The sequence below is a fragment of the Schistocerca gregaria genome, chromosome 1 (assembly GCF_023897955.1).
Source record: "Schistocerca gregaria isolate iqSchGreg1 chromosome 1, iqSchGreg1.2, whole genome shotgun sequence".
In the NCBI taxonomy this organism is placed as follows: Eukaryota; Metazoa; Arthropoda; class Insecta; order Orthoptera; family Acrididae; genus Schistocerca; species Schistocerca gregaria.
The window spans coordinates 626,849,672-626,875,344 of record NC_064920.1 but is presented as its reverse complement, the minus strand read 5'-3'; the positions used below and the strand labels follow the sequence as shown (position 1 = coordinate 626,875,344).

Below are 25,673 nucleotides of genomic sequence, written 5' to 3'. Positions count from 1 at the left end.
GCAAATTTTGTGTCGAGACTTTTTTTTTGTTTTTTAAAGAAAAAGGAAAAAGAGGGGCAGTATGTTAAACCGGCCGACTGCAAGCAGGAGTGGCACCATAGGACATTTTAATTTTCGCTGTCCTGAATACAGTATGATGGCATCCAATACAAAATATACACATTTCAATTCCACAGACCGAAATACAGTGGTGTATGATAGAAGAATGCTGTGTAAAGGGGTGTGGTGCTGCACTTTGGCACACTTAAGATCAGATAATGTGTCTTACAACTCCTCGGACACGTATATGTTTTATGTATCAGAGTCTTCAGAAAGATGTGCGCTACAAAATAAACGTATTTTTGAAAATTCGATTTTTTTTTTTTTTTAATTTTTGGCATCCTATCCTAAACGCTCGAGGGACCCCACTATCTACTATTGACCCAGTTCGGAAATATCGTAGATACGGGTCCTATGCGCAGAGCAGTCTGACTTATAATAGGGAAGCGGGTAGTCTCCAAGTGACCCCTGTTTACATTTTGTGATTTTGCTGTTTCCTCTTTGTCTACTGCACTCACGTCAAATGAAAACAAAATTGATTTCTTTGGCTGGGAGCTATCATGTGAATTAAAATACATTCACATAATTACAGAAGGCTAAAATACGTTATTAGTTTCAGATTTTATTTTATTTTCACCTTTCTGTCAGTCAAGCATTAATTGCCATGCAGAACAATGAAGTTATTTTTATCGGTTTGCTGAAGAAATGTTCTTTTATTAATCTTTTCCATTGAGGCAGTCAATATATTTGAAACAAAGAGTTTAATTTCAAACTATTGGCTAGTTTCAACTGTTCGGTGCATTTCAAGTGTACGTTTCCATCTTCTAGCACGTATGGCATTATGCCATAACAAAGGACCAGTCATAATATAACAAAGTACTGGTACCCAACGAAATTTACATCCTGAAACCACATTGAAAAACTTAATATCAGGTCGATGCCTACTTTACTCGGAATCTGGGACTCATTTAAAAATCAACTCTTTGATGACGAGCCACTTAGAAGAATTTATAGCCCAGAAAATCACACTTTTATATCGTTATTAAAAAAATTTACTGGCTCATTTGTGTGGTATATCTTAAAATGTAATATGTGCATAAAAGACCAACATTAAAGCTTAGCTTCTCTTGCAGTGTATTGGCCTTAGAGACCAATACTTTATGTGAAAGCTTGTAGTAACATTATATATATATTAATTTAAACCAATAACTTTTCCTGTTCGTGTGTTCACACTACTTAACAGTTATATTGCTATTGGCTGACTACACCACATGTCTAAAGCTCTGAATATCTGCTGTCATTAGCTGGTGAGATCACGTGTCATGAACTATGACTGGCTTACAAAAACACATCGCAATTTCGATTTCAATGCTTCGGAAAGTAACATGCGGTGTTTGGTGGAATTCGAATTTATACTTTAGTAATATGAAAATATGCAGCGTACATGTTACTGCACATCAAAAATCTTTCAAAAAGGTGTTTTTTTTCCCCTGAGTTTCGTTTTCTAAAGTGCCGGGGAATTCTACACCCATGTATAAAACCATAACCATTCCAAGGATTGATAAGTTGTACAGTTCCGAGAGAAAATATACAGGGAAAAACTATGCTGTCACCTGGGAGAAAGTGTATTTTTAACTGGGAAATCTGGGAGAAATCCAGGAATTTCTTTTCCTTGTCCACGTATACACCCCGGAAGGGGGTGATGAAAACTAGAGGGGAAAGGCAATGAAAGATGTACAAAACTAAAACAGAGTAAAGCAAAGAGTAGTGATAGTGAATAAATGCTGAGATGGAGGAAATTAACATAGCTTAAGGCCAGGTGGGTGGTGAGAACCAAGGACATGTTCTAATGCTAGTTCCCACCTGTACAGTTCTGAGAAACTGGTGTGTGGGAAAGACTCCGGATGGCGCGTGTGGTGAAACAGGTGCCGAGGTCATGAATTTCGTGTTGTCGAGCATGTCGTGCAACAGGATATTGGCAGTTGCTAGTATACACCCTCTGTCTATGCCCATTCATCCTAATTGATAATTTGGTGATAGTCATGCCAATGTAGAAGGCCAAACTGTGTTTACATAATAACTGATATATTACATATGTCATTTCGCAGGTGTCTCTACCTTTGATAGTATATGTTTTGCCAGTTACAGGGCTTATTATAGGTGGCAGTAGAAGAGTACATAGGGCAAGTCTTGCAGCTGGTATGGTCATAGGGGTAGGAGCCATAGGGTAGGGAGATGGGTGCAGAAGGAGCATAGGGTCTGACAAGAATATTGCGGAGATTGGGACAACGACAGAAAGCTATTCTAAGTGTGGAGGGTAAAATTTCCTACAGAATGGATTTCATTTCAGAGAATTATTTTAGGAAGTCATGGCCCTGCTAAAGTAGCTGATTAATACATTCCACACCAAGATAATACTGAGTCACCAATGGTGTGCTCTGAAGCTGTTTTGTGGAGGGATCAGCAGCAGCAGGATAGGATGTGAAGGCTTGAGAAATCTACTTTTTAACTAGTCTGGTGGGGTAATTACATGCAGTGGAAGAAAAGGCTGAGATGAGAATGGTGGTATATTGCTGTAAAGACTGCATCCAAACAAATATGTTTGCCTTGGATGCCAAGGGTATATGGGAGGGAATGTTTGACTTGGAAAGAATGGCAACTGTCAGAATGTAAGTACTGTTGTTTGTTGGTAGGTTTAATGTGGACAGAAGTGTGTAGCTGGCCTTTTGTGTGGATGATATCAGTATCAAGAAAAGTAGCATGGGATTTGGAATAGAACCATATGAAATTTAATTGGGAGTAGGTATTAAGAGATTCCAGGAATTTTAGTTCATCAGCCTCACCGTGAGTCAATATTGTAAAGATGTCATCAATGTATCTAAACCAAACCAGGGGCTGAATACTTACAGATCTCAGGAAAGCCCCCTCCAAATTACCCATGAAAAGGTTAGTATAGCCATCCTGATTCTCATTGCTGTAACCCTGATCTGTTTGTATGTCTGCCTCTCAAAGGTGAAGTAGTTGTTGGCAAGTATTAAGTTGATTAAGGTGAGTGGAAAGAATTTCATAGGTTTGGAATTAAATGGTCATTGACTGAGGAAATGTTCAGCAGCAGACAGACCATGAATGTGGGGGATGTTGGTATAGAGGAAGGTGGCATCAGTTGTGACAAGCAAGATGTGTGGTGAGAGTGAGACAGGCATGGATTTCAGACAATCTAGGAAATGGTTGGTATCTTTGATGTAGGAGGGGAGTCTTTGTACTATGGCTTACAGCTGTTGATCAACTAAGACAGATATAATTTTGGTGGGTGCTATGAAGCCAGCAACTATAGGATAGCCAGGATGCTTGGGTTTATGGATCTTAGGAAGAACATAAAAGGTGGGGGGGGGGGGGGGGGGGTTGGGTGGGATGAGAAGTTCTATGGATTGCGGTCTTAGTCCTTGTGAAGGGTCTGAGGAGGAACTGCAGGTCAGTTAGAATCACAGAGATGGGACCTTCATTGCAGACACTGTATGTAGAGGTGTCAAGACAGCTGGCATAGACCTTCACTTACATACTCCTTTTGGTCAAGTACTACAGTGGTAGATCCTTTGTCTGCTGGGAGGATAGTGATTGAGTCATCAGCTTTTAGGGAATTTAGAGCCTGGAGTTCTGCACAGGACAGATTAGGGTCATGCTGTAGGGACCTGAGGAAGGGTTGTGAAGCAATGCTGGATGTGAGGAATTATTGGAAAACTTGTAAGGGATGATTTTGAGATAGTGGTGGTGGATCAAAAAGGATCATGGTCTGTACTGTTCAAGGCAGGGTTCAGTATCAGGTTTTCTGTTGGAAAGATTTTGGGATTGGGTTGCAAAGTGATATTTCCAATGGATATTACGTGTGAAGGAAAGTAGGTCCTTTAGATGACAGGTTAAGGGCACTGTGCTGTTGTGACTGGTTCTTGAGATTATGGATTATTCTTGGTGTGAGAGCCAATGGTGAAGGCTGTGGGATGTTAAGGCAGTTGGTCAAGCTTGGTTTGTAGGAGAGGAGTGGTTGTTGGTGGTGTGGATGTGTAGGGAGCTGCAGAGGGACATGAAGCGAAATGCCATTGTTCAGGTAGTGTAGGAAACGGTGGGATAGCTTTTTGAGGTGAAGTCTGGCATATGGTTGCAATTTGAAGTTGGATTGGCATATGATTGTATTCAAGGAAACATGAAGGGCAGAATTTTGTTGAAGGAGAGAAGTCTGGTAGAGTGGAAATTTGCAGATGAGGCGTATAGGTCACAGATTAGCTAGGTAAAAGCAAGAGATTGCTGTATTTGAAACTGTAAAAGAGCCTGGTGTAGGGTAGGATTGCATCCTTAAACAGGGACTTTCAGTGTTAGGCCTTTTGGAGTAACTCCAAGGACCAAGGGACAAGCAGGTTTCAAGAAACAGAATGTGGGACCTTAGGTTTGATAGTGCAAAGGCATGTTTCTGAAAAGAACAAATGTAATATGAGATGGGACTCATCATGGCAAGAAAGAGCAGTTTGAAGAGTTAGAAATCATGGGAGTGGCAAAAAATAAATAAACAGGGGATGGAAAAGATAGAAAAACAGAAGAAAAGCAAGGAAAAATTAAGAAAAATTAGAAAAAATCATTTGAAAATCGTTAATAAGGAATAATGAGCGGGCCATCTATATGATATGAAAAAAAAATGATGATAGGAAAAAAAAAGCGTTCTGGAAAGTCGTGAAAGCAGACGAAATTTTATAAACAGGGTAAACAGATAGCAAAAGTTAGAAAGATGTGTGCTACAAAATGAACATATTTTTGAAAAATCGAATGTTTTTTAAATTTTTTACATCCTACCTCAAAAGCTGGATGGGGGAGGGGGGTTGCCACTATCAATTTTTGCCCCAGTTTGAAAATATCATACATCTGGGGCATTACTTACGTTGGGTGGGTATCATATCATATCAGTCACAATGTTGGATAACACTGTTAAGATGAACCAGAGACCATATAAAAGACATTTAAAGATTTCTTTAAGAGTAAATGCAGTATGCCCAATAAAATAACAATTCAGATAAGGTACTGTGAGAATGAGTGCATTCGAGAGATACTATCAAAAGCAGTAGAGAAAGCTGTTTAGCCACCTCAAAACAAGAAAAACTACTTATTCACATAATGTTTGTGTAAGAAGACAATAGTCACAATTGGAACAATGTTGTAATTGTCATAATCCATGTGAATGGGTGCAGCGAAAATGTGAAGAACTACAGGCCTATTATTCTCTTGCAGTGGCATGCTGTAAAAGATGTTTGCAAAAGTACTTACTGATCACCTAGAAAATATTTTAGTCTTTGGGGTGAAAAGAAGATTTTACAAGTGAGTATAACACAAGTGACTTTCTGGAGGTTGTAGACAGAAGCAATGAACATTTGTGTCCACTTTTTATCAAGATAGCCTCTGACTCAGTCACAATAAAATATGTGCTGGGAACAAGGAATAAATTTCATTACATCAGTACATTGAAGAAAACACACACACACACACACACACACACACACACACACACACACACACATACATATGCGAATAGATATAACAATGGAAAAATGAGAGCAGTCAAGTAGAATAAAGAAGATTGCTAAATATTATTTAGATACTGGACCTATACCATCATCAACCATAGGCAAAACAAAACCTACCCATACTCACAGAAGTACAACTCACACACACAGTGCCACTGTCATCTCTGGGCACTTAGGACTGACTATGACTGTACCTGCAGCAAGAAGTGATCTGTGCTGGGGTGAGCAGTGGTGATACAGAAGAGGCATACTGTGGGAAGGGGAGAGATATTAGGGTAGGGGGGAGGTGGTGCACAAGAGGCATACTGTGGGAAGGGGAGAAACAGTAGGGTAGAGGGAAGATGGTAGTGATGCCTGTGGGAATTTGGGTAGGATGTTGGACTATTAGATGTGCCATTGGGAGACTGTGCTAATAAATAGACCACGGATTTTTAGGTCGTAAAAAAGAGTGTTTTAGGCACCTAAAATAGGTTCCTTCAGTAGTTCATTTAGGCTATATAAAACCTAAAATACGCTCTAATAAAACTGATGCAGAGAAAATAAAAATGAACTAAAATACACAGTGTTAGCAGTATGAACATTTTATTAGTCATTAAAACAAGGAGAATGAATATTTACACAGTTACAGAGCACAGCAATCTACAAATTAATGTTGAACATAACTCCAAATGAAACTTCCTGACAGATTAAAACTGTGTGTCGGACCGAGACTCGAACTCGGGACCTTTGCCTTTCGCAGGAAAGTGCTCTACCAACTGAGCTACCCAAGCACGACTCACGCCCCTTCCTCACAGCTTTACTTCTGCCAGAATCTCGTCTCCTACCTTCCAAACTTTGCAGAAGCTCTCCTGCAAACCCCCGCAGAACTAGTACTCCTGAAAAAAAGGATATAGCGGAGACATGGCTTAGCCACAGCCCGGGGGATGTTTCTAGAATATTTTTGAGTTCCTGCAAGATAAAGATCTCTGTAAAAAAGATGTGGCAATGGTTTAATTAATACATTCTTTGTTTCACATATTCTGACCACAGTCGGCTTCACAATGAATAACCAAAATCTTTTGTAGGTTTTCTAGTAAAAACCTGTGGCGCTTGTCAGTCAAACTCAATTTATACGCTGAAAAAGAACGTTCTACATCAACACATGTGACAGGGGCATACTTCATTTTCGGCACATGTTGGACAGAAATGATACAGTCAGGAGCGCTGAATTTTCCACTGAGTGTGTCGGCAGCTGCACACAACTCCTACAGGCTTGTGTTCTGCAAAACCATTTGCATTTTTGCCTATACTTTTTCCCCTACTTCACCTGACACTTCATTAATTTTCATTTTGACTTCTTCAAGCAAATAAATATTGTCGTAGATAGGTCTCTTTGAGCCTTCTAATTCTGAAATTATTCTTCACATAGATATGTAGTGGGCCCTAATGGAAGATAAGTCCCGTTTTAAAGAAGAATCTTTGAGTAACTCCACTGCTGAAGTTATGGATGCAGCATCCTCCGATATATCTTCAACCACTTTCTGGACAGCTGAGAGATGCGTACTATAGTATTCTGCTGTTATCAGCCACGTGCTCCAGTGCCAGGCTCTGGTGGCAATGGGACATCTGGAAACTGTTATTTGAATGCCTGTATTCTTGATGGTGCCTTAACAACTCTTCACCATAGATATTACTTTATTTACTTTAGGAAATTGTAGCCTTACTTGCTCTGCTATGCGGTTGATCCCATGCACTACACAAGTTACGTGCAGCATCAATGGGTAGAATACGTTTAATAGTTGAATGCGCTGCTGTCATATATGCAGCAGCATCAGTGACAGCCAGAAGCACCTTATTCTCATCCACTCCGTATGGGTTTAGCACCTTAAGCCCAGTGTTCACAAACTGTGCTATTGTTTGTTGGTTAGTTTTTGCAAGCTGTTTTGAGTAAATCAATTGAGGTCTGGATGGAGCATCTGGATCTAGCTTGCCAATTATCAGGTTTGCAATGTAACGGTCAAGGCTGTCAGTAGTTTCAGCCACAGAAATCCATATACAAGATTCTCCAACATCTTCTCGGATTCTGTGCATTGCAGCATTGTAAGCTGAATCCACATAATTCTTAAGTAAAGTTGACTCTGCAGGAATAGACTGATGGCAGTACTTCTCAAGAAAACCTCTGAAAATTGGGTTTTCTAGTTTCCGAAATGGGATGTTTGCTGCCACAAATGCATGACACAATTCACTGCAGAACTTGTTTTTTTCGGAGGATTCACCAGATTTATTGGTTAAAAGAGTTTGCTTCAGTTTTGGCTTTCGCTCAACATTAGCTTTATGTGCGATTCCATCTGCATGCTGAGTTAAGTGAGATTTCTTAACACTTGAAACCGAATACGAGAGAAAAGGGAAATGCAGTTTAGAATCGCATATAAAGAGTATTTCGTATTACTAAAGGATAGCGATAAAAAATCCTAAGCGACAGGAAAATAAGAAGTCTGAGAAAAACAACTAACCTCCTTGTTGCATGTTTGGCAGAAAATAATTTTCCCATGTGTTGTATAATGCGGAAAATCTTGCAGCCACTGCCTTATATGAGTAGACTTTGAACTAGCTGCTTTTGTCATGGCGTAGTATTCTCACTACTGAAGATAAGGTGGATAGATCACGTAACTAATGAGGAGGTATTGAATAGGATTGGGGAGAAGAGAAGTTTGTGGCACAACTTGACTAGAAGAAGGGATCGGTTGGTAGGACATGTTTTGAGGCATCAAGGGATCACGAATTTAGCATTGGAGGGCAGTGTGTAGGGTAAAAATCGTAGAGGGAGACCGAGAGATGAGTACACTAAGCAGATTCAGAAGGATGTAGGTTGTAGTAGGTACTGGGAGATGAAGCAGCTTGCACAGGATAGAGTAGCATGGAGAGCTGCATCAAACCAGTCTCAGGACTGAAGACAACAACAACAACAGTATTCTCACACAGCAACTAGAATTTATTTTGCACTTAGAACGTCAGTAACACTTAACACATCGGTCGCTACACTTTTTTTTTTTTTTTTTTTTTTTTTACTGTGGTGTGTGGGAGCGGTAGGGGAAGTACCTTACTCGTTGCTGGAGATACGGCACCTGACAGATGGCCGCCTCTTCTGAACAAGCGAATGGAATCTACCCGTGCTTCAGATGAAAACATCTCACTACTGGCAAATTATTTTTCGAACCGGAAAATTCACGTATAATACCTTTCACGAAACAGAGTAGTTTAATAGGACTGCCTGTACACAGCAGTGAGAATATGCGTGAAGGGCAGTAATTTAGCTATAGAGGGCGTCTACGATTAACATTGTGATTTTTTAATTCGTGCTCAGCTTAAGGCCTATGAAACCGTTTCTTTGCGAAAATACACAGCTGGCCAGAATCCTACGAATGAAATATTTTCAAATATAACATTTAGTACTCCCACATTTGATTCTAATGTGTAACTCAAATCTTTGACCGCTTCCCATTCGCTCACCGAAGTTAAGCACTGTAGAGTTCGGCGCGTACTTGGATGGATGACATTAAACCGTGCCAAGTGCTGTTGGTAGTAAAGCAAGCAAAGGAACTGTAAACAGTCTCTAACGGCATTCACCTTCAACGAGACGTAAATCCCTAAGTTTACTTCCTTTCTCTAATCTTTGAAAACACAAGACCTCTATGTCAGATTAACGAAATAGGTACTTTTTTGGGTTTTGATTCCGAAATAGGGAAAATTAGGCGTCAATGTCGAAATACGCAATTTTAGGTCCTATAGACCTAACGGTGTTCAGTTTACTTAGTCATGAAATGCATAAGTACCAACTTATATGCAAATTGGAGCTTAGGAAAAAAAATAGGTTTTAACCTAAAGATCCGTGATCTATTTTTTTCATATGAATAATAAAACACCTATAAAGAGTATTTGGTATTAACAGGGATAGCGATAACAAATAAATAAAAAAAGACCAAAGTGTTAGGCAAATACGAAGCATGAGCGCACCTCAACTAACCATCTTACTGCACCCTGGGCAGAAAATATTTTTTCCATCTGTCGTATAGTGTAGGTAAACTTGGAGCCACTGACTTATTTACTTTAGGAAATTGTAGCCTTACTTGCCCTGCTATGCGGTTGATCCCATGCACTACACAAGTTACGTGCAGCATCAATGGGTAGAATACGTTTAATAGTTGAATGCGCTGCTGTCATATATGCAACAGCATCAGTGACGGCCAGAAGCACCTTATTCTCATCCTCTCTGTTTGGGTTTAGCACCTTAAGCCCATTGTTCACAAACTGACTCCCCAGTCCAGCAGCAGAGCTGCAGTGTGGGTGTAATGTAGTCAGCCAGCACAATGTAATATGGATGAATGTAAATTAGCTTTCAGCTACTGTGGGTCAAGTTTGCAGAAAGGAGAAGCTGCTTCATTAAGAATGATGTAAATACAAAAACACTGAATCTTGTTAGTTCTTTTGTGATCAGCATTTTAAGCTTATACTGTGGAAGTAAATTTATGGAAACTTAACAGTAATACCCACAATACACAGGACTCGAATTAGTAATTTTTGATTATTTATGAAACACCTTGTCGTATGATTAAGTCATTCGACTGTATACAGAGTAAGTGAAGATTTTAATTTAAATTTCTTAGAAAATCCTTAGTCTGAAGCTGTACTTGAATCACATGCCATTTCATATAATGTAGCTCCCATCATACAATATGTAACTACAGTTACGAGAACCAGCAGCATTGCCACTGAAAATTTTAGCAAAGGCATCAAGATTGCAGGATTATAGTGTATATCTCATGGTTAATGGCATCTCAAATAATGATGCTCAGTTAGCTTGAGGACACAGATAGATGCTCGACTGCTGATGTTCAGTATCAGAGTGTGTGACATAAATAAAAAGAATTGGAAAAATGAAAAAGAAATTAAGGAATTCAAGAGTGTTTGCAGACTGTAAACACATACCCAATGACTCTGGTATTTAATCAGTTGTGTAAAGTGCAGTGAAACATTATCACAGACAACTTTCGGAGCAATAGTACTAAAACATTTACCTATGCAGGTAGATTGAATGTTCCTAAACCATGGCTTAGAACTGAATAGGAATAGAATGCAAAAGAAGAAAAATAAATATTACTTAGTATCAAATGACACAGATGGTGGCAGTGGTACACCATTTTACAAATTTTGTTGTAAAATTCATATCTGTGGGTGAGGATTGCTTAGGGGACTGTCATTATCAGGAGAAATAAAGCTGGTATTTTACAGATTGGAGTGTGGAATGTAAGATCCCTTAATCAGGCACATAGGTTAGAAAATTTAAAAAGGAAATGGATGGGTTGAAGTTTGATACGTTGGAAATTGGTGAAATTTGGTGCCAGGAGGACCAATACTTCTGGTGCGTTTAAAACAGGGTTATAAATACAGAATCAAATAGTAGTAATGTAGGACCAAATTTAATGATGAATAACAAAACAGGAATGTGGCTAAGCTGCTATGAACAGCATAGCCAAGACAGACATGAAGCCCACACACACCACAAAAGCAAAAGTTTATATGCCAACTAGTTCCTCAGTTGGTGAAGAGAATGAAGAAATGTATAATAAGATAAAAGAAATTATTCAGATAATTAAGAGTGACAAAAATTTAATTGTTATGAGGGACTGTAATTTGATAGTAGAAAAAGGAATAGAAGGTGAAACAGCAGGTGAATATGGTTGCAGGGGAAAGGAATGAAAGAGGCAGCTGCCTGGTACAATTTTGCACAGTGCATAATTTAATCATCACTAACACTTGTTTTAGGAGTCATTAAATAAGGTTGTATATGTGGAAGAGGCCTGGAGACACCGGGAAGCTCCAGATTGATTATGTAAGGGTAAGACAGAGATGTTAGAACTGGATTTGAAATTGTAAGATATTTCCATGGGCAGATGAAAGTGGGCTCAGACCGCAATTTATTGGTTATGAACAGTAGACTAAAACTGAAGAAATTGCAGAAATATAGGAAATTAAGAAGATTGGATCTGAAAGTAAGCTCAAAAAACCAGTGTTTGTTGAGAGTTTCAGATGGAAAATTAGGCAGTGATTGGCTAGGACAGGGTGGAGGAGTACATCAGAAGACAAATTGGTAGCTTTGAGAGATGAACCAGTGAAGGCAGTTGAGAATCAAATAGGTGAAAAGGCAAGACCGAGCAGAAATCCTTGTATAACACAGGAGATATTGTATTTAATTAATAGAAGGAGAAATTTTAAAAAGGAAGCAGGTGAAATGGAATACAACCTGTAAAATTGAGTTGACAGGAAGTGCAAATGGCTAAGCAGGAATTGCTAGAGGACAAATTTAAGGATTTAGAAGAATGTATCACTAGGGAAAATATAGATACAGCCTACAGGAAAATCAAAGAGGCCTTTGAAGAAGAGGCCGCAGGAGTAGGAGTAGATGATATTCCATCAGAACTACTGACAGCCTTGGGAGAGCAAGCTATGACAAACTCTCCCATCAGGTGTGCGAGATATATGAGAAGGTGAAATACCCTCAGACTTCAAGAAGAATATAACAATGCCAAAGAAAGCAGGTGCTGAATATTATCGAACTATCAGTTTAATAAGTCATATTTGCAAAGTACTAACATAGATTCTTTACAGGGGACTGGAAAAACTCGTAGAAGCTGACATTGGAGAAGATTAATTTGGATTCTGTAGAAATGTAGGCACCTGCGAGGCAATAATGACCCTACAACTTATCTTAGAGTGTAGGTTAAGGAAAGGCAAACTGACATTTATAGCACATGTGGACTTTGAGAATGCTTTTAACAATCTTGACAGGAATACTCTCCTGGAAATTGCGAAGGTAGCAAGGATAAAAAACAAGGAGTAAAAGGCTATTTACATCTTGTACAGAAACCAAGCAGCAGTTATAAAAGTTGAGGGGCATAAAAAGAAGCGACAATTGAGAGTGGAGTGAGACAGTGTTGTGTTATGTCATTCGATCTGTACATTGAGCAAGCAGTAAAGGAAACGAAAGAAAAATTTGGAGAAGGAATTAAAGTTCAGAGAGAAGAAATGAAAACTTTGAGATTTGCTGATGACATTGTAATTCTGTCAGAGAAAGCAAAGGACTTGGAAGAATACACAGTTGGGTTATGGGCTAATAATGCATACCCAGAAAAAAGTTTTATTATGAAAGTTCAAGGAAGTACAGCTGGATGGATCTTAACACAAAGACATAGCAAAGTAACAAGCAGTATACGAAATAGATCATGGAATGCACAGACATTATATAGAATTGTAGCCCTTGGAAGCCTGATTGGAATAGTGAAAACGTACAGAGTGGGTATCATGGCCTTGCAACAGGTAGAAGCACCAGTGTACTATGTGCTACAGCAGTCACAATAGCATACATAATTTTGGTGTGATATTTATAGTCAGTCAAATGCACTGAACAACTAGTGATAGGGTTTAAACCATAAAGATCACGTATATGTTATATCCAAATAAAGGGGAAATTCTTTGAATACAGTCTGCTAAATGCAAGTGCCCCTACTGAGGAAAAGACATCACAAGAGGAGACCTATGAGGAAGTGTAGCAAGCTTATCAACAGTGTCCAGAAATGATATATAAAATTGGCAGGAGATATGAATGCTAAGGTAGGGCAGGAGCAGGCCTTCTCCCTTACCATTTGCAAGTATAGTCTACATAAAGAGATTAATAATATTGGACCCTGTCTGATAAATTTCTCAGCATCACTTAACATGGCAGTTTTTAGCATGTGGTTTCAGCATAAGAATGTACATAAAATGAACAGTGTGTCAGCAGACAACAATACTTGGAACCAAAGTGATCATATATTAATAGGCACCAGGCTTGGCTCTGAGAGACTAGACTGCAGTGGTTTCATAGACACTAAAATGGACTCTGATCATAACCTTCTCATAGCAAAAATTAGAGGGAGAATTTCAAATGTGCATTAAGTTAAAGATAAAGACACAATAAGTATAATGCCCCATAACTTAAAGATGCAAGAAAGGCTGAACACCTAACTGGTAATTTAGAAAAAGACATACTGACAGGAATCCTGCAGAACATAAATGAGCAGTTGAATGAAGTCAGAAATGAAATGTAAGCTGCTGCAGAGGAAGTGATTGGTATGGACCAAGAGAACACAAGGAATGAATGCTATTATGAAGAGTGTGAGGAGGCAACAAGAACAAAGAATGAAGCATGTAAAAAAAGATACAGGTCAGAAGAACAAGAATGCTGGTGGGTGACTATAGAGAAAAAAAGGCATGCAGAAAAGCAGATCCTGAAAGCAAAGAACAGGAGCTTTTTTGAAAGGAAGTTGCAGAACACTGAATCACTGAATAATGCTAATGAAAGCAGGAAATTCTACAAAGGTCAGTAACCTTATATAGGAATTTCAAACAAAAACACGGACTGTAGATGAAAAAATGGTGAACTAATAGCATCAAAGAAAAGAATTTTACATCATTAAGCAGAATAGTTTAAGGAATCATTAACCTCAGAGAATGCTGAACCATGAGAACTCAATGAAAACCAACAAGTGGAAGAAGAGGAAAATGGGATGCCCTTGATGCAAGAGATTCAACCAGGAATAAAGAAACTAGCCAACAGTAAGTCACCTGGCAATGTCAACATGCCAGCTGGGCTTATTAATTGTGTTGGAGAACACCTAGTTAGGTGCATGCATGTCCTGATCTCAGATAAATGGACACTAAAAGTCATCCCATACAATGGAACATTGGAGTAATATGTACTATACACAACAAAGGGGACATCCTGGAATGTACAAACTATAGAGGAATTATGTTACTCAACACCACATATAAAATATTCTCTTTCCTGCTTTGAACCTGTGTACAACCTTTTGCAGAAAACACAATTGAGAGATACCAGGCAGGATTTAGATTTGGCATATCAGCAGTTAACTAATATCCACTGGGAGGCAGATATTGGGGAAAAAAATTGGAATACAAAGTAGAAACACATCATACATTTGTTGATTCTAAAGCAGCATATGACACCATAAAAAGAAATAAGCTTATTGAAGCCATGAATGAACTGGACATACCACAACAGTTAATACATGTCATAAGTTTGACTATGGGAAAAATAACATGTAAAGTATGCGTACTAGGAAATTAACACCAAGTTTTGAAACTAACTGTGGACTCAAGCAAGAGGATGCTCTCTCATGTATGCTTTTTAACATAGCACTAAATAAAGTGTTAAGGACAGCTCAAATTAACCTATCAGGCACAATATACAATAGAACTGTGCAGGTTCTGTCCTACACAGATGATGTGGATATTATTGTAAGAAATATTTCTGTACAGTTGACACATTTCACTTGAAAGTGGCTTGCGCCAAGTGCCTGCAGATAAATATGATATTGCAGTACCTGTGTTATTCTGAATTATGATGTGATACATATCCAAAGTACTTTGCATCATAATTCAAAATAACATAGGCATTGCAACATCATATTTATGCACTGACACTGGGCAAGCAATTTTCAAGTAAAACGTCTCACCTGTATGGAAATATACATAAGGATGTATGAGTATAGGTTGTAGATGTGTTGTTCATGACATATAGATGTTTGGGTCTGGTCGTGAGTCATGCACAGATAGACAAATGGTAAGGTGACTGCTCGTGATAAGTGGGAAGCCCCTGTTCGAGTCCCAGTCCATCATAAATTTTCATTGTTGTCATTCCATTCTACAGCTGATGGTCATCCATATTTGCAATTGCAAATACATTTAACATATTTCACCAACAACTGTAGTCATTACAATGCCTGTTCCTTTGGGCCTGTGTGCATGCGTGCACTGCAATATCATATTTATCTGCTGACACCTGGCAAGTGACTTTCAATAAAATGTCTCACCTGTATGAGAATGTACATAATACAAGTAGAGTTTGTAGATGCATGGTTGACATCATATGGAAGTTTTTATGTGGCTGTGAGTCGTGCACGGACAGCCAAATAGTATGGCGGCCGCTCCTGATGGAGAGAAAGTCCAGGTTTGAGTACAGGTGCGGCACAAATTTTCATTGTCGTCATACCATTCTACAGCTGTTGTTGTCCATATTCATAATCGCAAATACATTTAATCTTCTTTTATTTGGTTATATTTTCAGTATTCCGTTTTATTTCTATGTTAACATTAATAATAGTTATGGTAACAAAATCAGACAATGGAAACATCAGGTTGGAATATCAACACTGTAAAGAAAAGATACACTGCTAATTACAATGAAGATGACACATTAAATTGCATACAGGCAAGATAAGATTAGAACAATTACTGCATGCACAGAGGCATTCAAACAATCATTCTTCCTGCACTTCCTACGTGAATGGAATAGGAAGAAACCCTATACCTGATCCAATGGGATGTACCATCTGTCATGTACCTCACAGTGGTTTGCAGAGTATAGATGTACATGTAGATAAATGTGTGTGATTGTTTTTAGAGTTTCCAGATAATAGGTCTAAAATTCATGGCAATAAAGTGAATGAAAAGTTGACTTGTGAATGCTTAGTCTTACTTGGATCAACTACTATGAGAATTTCTTATGTATATTTATCATCCAAACAGCATCTTTACTTATAGACTATTTGTTGTCTCCCCCACATCAGGGATGAGCATGAGTCCATTCCTCTGAGCTCAGTGGATATTCCTCTGCTAAAATTGTGTCTTAATTTTTTTTTTTTCACTGGAAGTGTATCCATATGAGAACTTTGTAGATGACTGAGGAGGCCGTGTTGGCCCTTGCACATGATACATCTACCCTGCCAGTGTCTGCACTGTTCACCAGGCCACTTCATATCTTCTCTTACAGAATAATGACAGACATGGCTGCCTTTCATTCCCTGGAATTCTGCCACTCCACTATCTTCAAAATTGCATAAGTTTGATTTTATGCAGAATGCATCAATTAACTGGAAATTTCCTGCTGCATATTTTCAAGCTTAATGAACAGTAATTTATTCTTTACCCTAACGTACATTGTTATGTAATATTACGTTTGATATTGAGTCTGGAAACAGAAATAAAATATCATCGGCATGTCTCATGTTTTTCTCTGTCATACAAACTACTGCCATTAGTGGCAGATAGTATATGGACTTCAATTTTATGTATTTGTGTGTAAAATGATTAAAGAAAAATTTCGTTAATGCACTCATAAGTTTAAATAATGGAAGTTACTATTTAAGTTCACTGAGCTGACTGAACAGGTGCCATTGTCCAGTCAATGGTTTCTCAGTGCTATGAATAAATTTTAAACAACTTTTCATTACATCACGGAGTATTTTCAGATTTATTCACGTTCACATTACAGTCTTTTTTTTATAATGGTGAACTTTTACATCATAAACTTGACATTCGTCATGACACATTGCAGACTAACTTAGTAATTGTACTCTTTAAATGGTGGATGTGGACTCAGTTCATACATTTAACTATAGTCTAATGTATCTCAGCACAGACTGATTAACAAGGAACTTTAAGTAATGAATGTTGGATGAAAGCCAACAATGCAACTGTCAACAGCACCTATTAAAGACACTTGTATTACAGTTATTACAAAATCTGAAAGAGTATGAAGTAATTATGTAACTACATGAACTTCCCCAGCCCTTTTCTTCATTATATTCTTGTCAGGTGTGCAACTGGATCATACAGTCATCATGACACAATGACCATATGATGTGGCTGCAGACCTGACAAGAATATAACTAAGCTATTATACTTTTCAGTATAAATGTAAGACAAGAATCGTAGTTTATATGTATGTGTATTAGAGAAGTAAATTATTTTGTATAACTATAAGTTGGATAGTCTTTAAATGGCATAAATGACAGGTTGTAATTTATGTAGCAGAATATTGAATGTTCAGGGATTTAGAAAAGATTGCCAAGCTTTTTGGAAACCAAAATTTTCTAATTGAAATATGTCAATAACATGAATGCCATTGTAGAAAAGGTAAATGTCTTGAAAACAGAAAAATTGTGTCTACAAGACAGTGGCACTGAATTTTTCAAAGGATTGTAAGATTTTACTATTCTGAAACAGACAGTTTTAAATAAAGGTAACTTTTTGATTACACAGTTTCCAGAAAATACAAGAAACCTTTTAATAGAAAGAGAATGATTATTCTCAAGTAAAGTGGGTCATTAATAAAGCTATTTGTGATGTTAAATTTTCTAGTGCATGTTGTTTTCATGTATTGCAAATTTTGAATTTTTCTGTAAATAAAATGGTCCTAGATGCTCATTTTAAACTTTTTTATCAGCAACCAATAAACTATATACTGAATAATAAGGTTTTGAATAATACAGCTTGGACAAAAATTTGTATATTTCATATCTACATTGCGTATGTGCAGCTTATTTAAAAGAGAGCAGAAAAAAAAGTAATATTAATATCCCACCTCATCTTGGTACATTTCAACCATTTGCCTTATGGTTGAAGCATTCAGTGGCATATGGTTGAAGCATTCAGTGGCAGACATATACATAAAGCACACTGTACCTGTAACTAAGCTTTCAGACATTATGCTTCCTCAGAACTGATGAAGAGACAAAGCACACACTCACTCATACATAAGCAGCCACATTGTCATCACCTTCCATCCTGACTGGGCCGAGGAACTGTGCCAAGAGGAACAAGAATGAAAGGCCATAAAGGGTAGCATAATGAGAGACAGCTATGGAACTGAATATGAATAACCAAATAACAAGGTTAGCTCAAGCATGGGGAAGGCAGGAAAGTGGTGGAAGGAGAATAGAGCAGAGAAAGAGGGAATAGTGTGGTTGTAGATTAATTGACAGATGAAGTGATTTAGAGCTTTGAGTAGATTTTAAAGTAAACAAGTGAGCAGGGTTGGAGGTGGCAGTGATGTAGGGCTTTCAGCCCTTACCTTTCTCCTTTCCCTCCCCTTCACTCACTCCTCTTCCTTGTTCCTGATATCCACTACATTAGTAGGCACAACCCCTCACTCCAGTCTGGCTTGCTATTGGTACTATGCAGCTGTGTGTATGTGTGCAAGTGTATGGTTTGTGTGGTAGTTTGCAGAAGAATTTTGTTTGAAAGTTTTAGTCGCAATGTATTCCACTTGTCTGTCTACTGTTCAACCCCTCAACTCTACAGCAAGTGGTTACTTGCATTCTTTCCATCTTTTTTTACTACACAATACTTTATAATATCATATTAACATGCTCAAAAGTTTCCACTCATTCTTGTTTCTTCAAGTGCTAGGCATTTGCCATTTACCATCTGGTTATGTTTCTACTTTGCAGAATAAAGTCTACAAGTTTTCAGTTCATGGTTCTCATTAGTTATTTTGCATTATAGGAAAATTGTTTAGGTTTGTGGCTCAAGGAAGACACAATAGGACAAAATGGGAGATAAATCACCAATGATGTTCCAACAATAAAAGGGATCTGCTAAATAAGCAGTTGTAGAGACTAATGACAAGCTAAAGAGCTAATATGATAGTACAGTGCCTGTGTCATTCTGATTATGATGCAAAGTCCAAAGGAACAGGCACTGCGGCAACCACTGCTGTCACTAATCACATCAAATGAATTCACAACTGTGAATAAGGACTATGATCAGCCATAAAATTTGTATCAGACCAGGATTCGAACCCAGATTTCCTGCTTAACACAAGGGGCTGACAATCGTGAGCAGTTGTCTTACCAATTGGCTATCTGTGCATGACTCACAGTTAAACCCAACCTTCGTATGTCATCAACCATGTGTCTATGACCTGTACTCATATGTCCATTATGTGTATTCCCATACATTTTATGTGTTTCTTAATGGCTGTGGCTGCCAAAGTGCCTTTGCATCATAATCAGAATAACACAGGCACTGCAATATTACATTTATCTGCTGATACTGGGCAAGTGGCTTTCAATTACAACATGTGACCTGTACAGGAATATACATAATGGATGTACGAGTACAGGTCACAGACACTTGGGTGATGATGTATGGAAGTTTGGGCCTTCCATGGCTCATGCACAGGCACCCAAATGGTAAGGTGACCACTTACGATTAGCAGGAAATCTGGGTTCGAGTCCCAGTCTGGCACAAGTTTTCATTGACATGATTCCATTCTACAGCTGGTGACAGTCCTTATTCAGAATTGTGAATTCACTTGTTGTGAAAGAGGTACTAGGTGCTCAAACAAAAACCAAAATCAGAAAGACACAATTGAGCAGAAAAAATAAAAAAAAGAAAAAAAGGAAAGAAAAATGAAATAAAGGCAAAGGAAGAAAGTGAATATCTTCTAACATTTGATTACATTAATTCAAACTGTTTTTATTGGTTGTCATTCTTATTATGGCATTCTATATTGTTACCTTTTGTATCATCATATTGACTCTTTGTAGTCCTCATACCACCCTTGTTATTTAAGTACATAGTTAGCCCACCACTCATCACACTATTTGGATGTTTAGGAGTTACCATGCTTTCTCACTGAAATTCTCTCTTCCCTGTAACGAAGATATTCATGTTAAACATATATGTTATATACAAATTTGCTTTAAAATAAGTAGTAAACATACTGACTTAATTGTAGAATTTACAACACTAATATAAATCTTAAATGAATATTTCATACCATCTTAGCACTGGCCAGAATTACTGCTCTCATTCCCATTTATTTACTTCCTTTCCTTTTTTATTTATGTCTTTACACTTTGCATTTTCCCCCTCTTTCTCCCTTCTATCACCTCCTGTTTCAAGCTGTACTTCTCTTATCACTGATGCCTCAGCTCTTCTTATTGAATCTGTTGTGTTAATGTCATTGTTTTACTGCTCTCTCCTCCTTGAGAAGGGTCCTGGCTGATTTTACTACGTAATCCCCTTGTTTCTTCGACTTCTCTTTCTTTTGCTAAAATAAAAGGCATAGTTATGAGAATGAGAACTAGTATTTTGCTCTCTCTCTCTCTCTCTCTCTCTCTCTCTCTCTCTCTCTCTCTCTCTCTCTCATTCTCTCTCTCTCTCTCTCTCTTTTTCTGTGTGTGTGTGTGTGTGTGTGTGTGTGTGTGTGTGTGTGTGTGTGTGTGTGTGTGTGTGTGTGTGTGACAAAGCTTTACATATCAGAGATTCAGATATTTTAGCAGAACAGTCACTAATGACATGAGATTTCCATTTTCTCTTTTAATTTGTATTTATTCTTCATTCCTGGCCGTAAATTGTGATGACTTTTGCAGCAGGATACAAAACCTTTTGCTCTTTGAGACTGCAAAAGTGTGTGAGAGTAGCCTTTGCAAGTGTGTGTGTGCGTGTGTATGTGTGTCTACTGCTGACAAAGGCCTTAATGGCCGAAAGCTATAATTATGTGAATCGTTTTATTGTGCCCTATCATGACTCAGCATCTTCGCTATATGGTGAGTGTGGTGAGTGGCAACTTTCCTTCTCTGATATTGTTACATTCCATCCTGGTTTTTCCATTGTTTGATTGGAAAAACCTTTTGTTCTTGTTTCATGTTCATGAACATCAGAGTCCAATTAGATGTGTTTCATGTCTGCCACAAATGTAATTAAAGAATGAATGCCCTGACATATCCTTCTGCTTGATGTTTGGATATTTAGTTTACTGTGATAGTGACACTTACATTTTTTTCAGGTGATTGTTGGTTTCTGGCAGCTGTGGCTAATCTTACACTCAATGATCACTTGTTCTCACGAGTCATACCACATGACCAAAACTTTTATGATAAGTATGCTGGTATATTTCATTTCCGGTAAGTTATTTCCTACATATAAACTGTAGAACTGTAGTTTAACCCCCATGGAAGTCTTTTATTAACTTGTTATTTAATTATGTTTCGGAGCTACATAACAGAACTTTTTACAGCCTTCACTACTGTGTGAAGCCATAATAAATCAATTCAATAAAGGGAACTTTCAAAGCAGATGATTTTCAAAACTATGGAAGATAGCTAAAATAATACTGATAATTAAGTCTGGAATTGAACAAAGCAAGGAATTAAGCAAATTCTTCTGAATAACTCCCTAGTATGCAGAATTTAAGACTCAAAAAAAATTTTAATTTATCAAAGTAATTCGTTTTGTCTGCTCCAGAAATCTTCCATGCAAAACTGAATATGATCCGACCCCACAAAAAGGCATGGCAGATGCATTGGTGGCAATCATAAATTTGTAGGTAACATTTTCACAGTCAAAATGTATGTGATCATGGTGAATCTCGATGTACAATAGGTTTTTGATATAGCTTAATGTCCAAGTATTTTAAAAATGTTGCAGAAATTCCACTGTATGTGGAATCTGTACTGTTCTTTGAGTAAGTCAAGCTAAGCAATGAATTATGTAGTATATTCTATACACCTGGACTTGAAAAGATCCTTGTGAGCATCCTCTTGTACTTTCTCAGAAGTTCGCAAGGGTCTTCTTGAAGTCCAGTTCTGTGAAATATACTATATAATTAATTACTGGTACTTACAAAATCAGGCAGTGGAAGTCCAGGATGGAATAACAATAATATTAGGAAAAGGATAGATTGCTGCTCACCGTATAAAGAAGGTGTTGAGTCACAGATAGGCACAATGAAAAGACTGCTATACTATAGATTTTTGTCTTTTAAATTTAGACAACATTGTCCAGCATGGAATATAGCAACCTGGTACTGTATTTAGGTTGAATTCAACAGCACAATAATATTTGTTTATTTACCAATTTCGGCTTTAACAAAAGCTGAAACCAGTAAATAAACAAATATTATTGCGATCTCAACTGTTGGTTTTAACCTATATTTTAGCCTTTTGCCAAATGGCTTTCTTATAAAGCAGAAAACACACACACACACACACACACACACACACACACACACACACACACATACATATTTAAATAAGCCTAACTTACACATATACACATGACCTCTGTCTAGCTACTGTGGCCAGATTTTGATTTTATTACTTGATGAATTCACATACCATTGCTTCTGAAGGTGATTTAATTCTAGTAACTATAGGAACAAGGGCTCATGAAACTGAGAACATCTGCAACACATAGCAATACTGTCTGACAAAATCAAATTTTGTGTCTTTGCATAGAAATCAAAAGTTATGAGCACGACAGGGAGAAGGCAATATGACACTTCAAGAATTTGTATATAGCTGCTGAGCAGAAAACTGAAACAGATAGATCATATAAAATGGCAAGACCATTCTCTGGATGGTTCATATGATGGAGAGTTTTGAACAAATGAAACGTGACCTCTCGCATGTTGCCCTCCAGGTCCATCCCTATCCAACCACCTTAGTCACGACTGTTACTGACACCAGTGCCTGGGGTGCCTTTCATCAACAATATGTTGAAGCCAGAATGAGATTTTCACTCTGCAGCGGAGTGTGCGCTGATATGAAACTTCCTGGCAGATTAAAACTGTGTGCCCTACCGAGACCCCAACTCGGGACCTTTGCCTTTCGCGGGCAAGTGCTCTACCATCTGAGCTACCGAAGCATGACTCACGCCCAGTACTCACAGCTTTACTTCTGCCAGTATCTCGTCTCCTACCTTCCAAACTTTACAGAAGTTCTCCTGCGAACCATGCAGAACTAGCACTCCTGAAAGAAAGGATACTGCGGAGACATGGCTTTCTTTCAGGAGTGCTAGTTCTGCATGGTTCGCAGGAGAGCTTCTGTAAAGTTTGGAAGGTAGGAGACAAGATACTGGCAGAAGTAAAGCTGTGAGTACCGGGCGTGAGCCGTGCTTCAGTAGCTCAGATGGTAGAGCACTTGCCCGTGAAAGGCAAAGGTCTCGAGTTTGAGTCTCGGTCGGACACACAGTTTTAATCTGCCAGGAAGTTTAATATGTTGAAGGTTCCTGGCAGCCACCAGCATTATTTTCCATTCTGAACTGCAGCGGAGTTGGCTTGCATACAAAAGTGAGCTCCTCGCCTTATAAAAGGTGGTGAAGTACCTGCGTCCGTTGGTGGGAGGATGCTCTTTCATGGTCTTCTGTCTTCTAGCCCATTATGACAGGGGTTTGTTGGAAGGAAGGCACACAGATTTCCCCTTGGCAGACCCATCAGCAGGACTATATAGCTAAGTTCACAACTAACTTTCGGCATGTGGTAGTCATTAATATAACATCACTGACTGCCTCAGCTGCTTCTGTGCCATTGCTAGCCCCCTTGACTACACTGCCCTGGCTGCCATCCCAACAGCCAATCCTGAGCTGCTAAGACTGTTCAGTGACCCAAACACTGGCACAACCTCCAATTGCACACAATTCCCAGCAGGGACTTACATGACTGTGTTACTTTTGTGTATGTTTTACCACCCACATAACTCTGCCAAGCACATCTCCTCATACCTCCTCTCTGACTTTGCAAGGCAGCATTGAAATGTCTCCGTAGCCTCTCACACCTTAATTTTCACACATCCATGGTCCTCATGCCGGAGCATTTTGTCTTGCCTGGTGTCCAATGAGACTGCACCAACTGGACTGGAGACTGCACCTGCCTCCCATTCCAGTGTTCCAAAGATGGACCGTCATACACATGCCCCTATTGTTTCTCTACTATCCCCCCCCCCCTCCCCCACACACACCCCACTTCCATCCAGTGGACCATCTCTTTTCCCATGTCTATATTGACATCATCATCAAGTGGCCACCAGTACATCCTCACTATCATCAACAGGTTCATCCAGTGGCTGGAAGCCATGCCACTGTGCGGCGAAACTTGCAGTATGCTCTTCCATTTTACAACTAGTGCCTCCTTGCTGGAAACGGCATGGTGTAGAGATTCCACAGCTCCCTAAAAGCTGCCCATACTAATCGACCCATAACTTGGTCTACCGCCCTGCCACTGGTTCTCCTAAACTTACTTGGTGCATTTGCCACCAAAGTCATGTAAGGGAAGTTGCTTGTTGTGCTAGGCAAATACATCTAGCCACAGCCCCTGTCTTCGTAAAGCAGCTACATGACTTCATGGCACACTTGTACTTGGTACCCCCACAACACCACAGTGAGTGGAAATCCTTCATGCATCAGGGAATCCTCATGTGCAAGTATATCATGGCTTGGATGGACACTAGCCAGCCACCACTCCTCCCACAGTACTCAGGCCTGCATCTTGTGCCCAAGCGTGAGTAGAAGGCCTTTACTGTACATCTCTGTGAGGCTGTCACCACAGTATCCACTAACTGATTGAAACAGCCATACATACTTAACTTGCCGAGCCCCTGTGCACCACCAGTCATTGAAATCAATGCCAGCACAAGACTATATGCGTTATGCCAAATGTGTCCAACATGCCCCAGCACTGTGGAGCCTTCTGCCAGGCCCTGACCCACACCTCAGCACACCCAAGTATGCCCATTAACCACAGTGCTGCAGCACCCCACCCCGGATGGCTGTACCATGAATGTTACCCTCATGGCCAGGTCACAATGTGATGCCCCAGAGGTCACCCCCTCCACTGTTGCCAGTGGCCCCCGTCCCAGCGCTATCGACCCGTGCTGCCATGTGCGACAGTCCACCGATTGATGCCAGGAATGACCACTGCATGCTGTAACATGTCCTATCCTTCTTTCGGGAGGAAACTATGGTGATACACTACAACATATTCGTGCCTGTCACTTGTTTGCTGTAGCCAGTGGCCTCACACTGTAGCAGATGTTGCATTGTCCTGCAGATGGAAACCACAATTCAAACTGTATGCTTCCGAGGACAAGAGTTTTCTCTGGCACATGCCTCTTCGCCACAGTGGGTGTTTTTTTTTTTGTAAAGCATGCTACAGGAAGAGCCCCAACTCCTTCCACTTCCATTACCATTCCCAAGTTGTCCATAAGATGAGTCTTTTGGTGTTAAGTTTATGTTCAAGTTATTTCAGTATCAGATCTTAAATCAATGGTGAGTCAGTTTTGTGTTTTTGTAACGCAAACAGTTTTACAGGTTCCAGTGATGCCTATGGGGAACTAGTAGGTGGGATTGACATCATATTTCATGGAAACATTAATCAGCACCTGCCTTGTAGTTTAATATCTTGGACAT

The 25,673-nt window shown here is 39.0% G+C and overlaps 1 protein-coding gene across 2 annotated transcripts in view; it reads left to right on the top strand.

Annotated features, from left to right (window-relative positions):
• The window catches only part of LOC126359629 (calpain-A-like), a 198,969-nt gene that overhangs the window by 77,530 nt on the left and 95,766 nt on the right, over positions 1-25,673 (top strand). For both annotated transcript variants that reach the window (XM_050007646.1, XM_050007647.1), the window contains exon 4: positions 21,277-21,394. In XM_050007646.1, the coding sequence (XP_049863603.1) occupies positions 21,277-21,394 (118 nt within the window). The remainder of the gene's footprint in view (positions 1-21,276; positions 21,395-25,673) is intronic.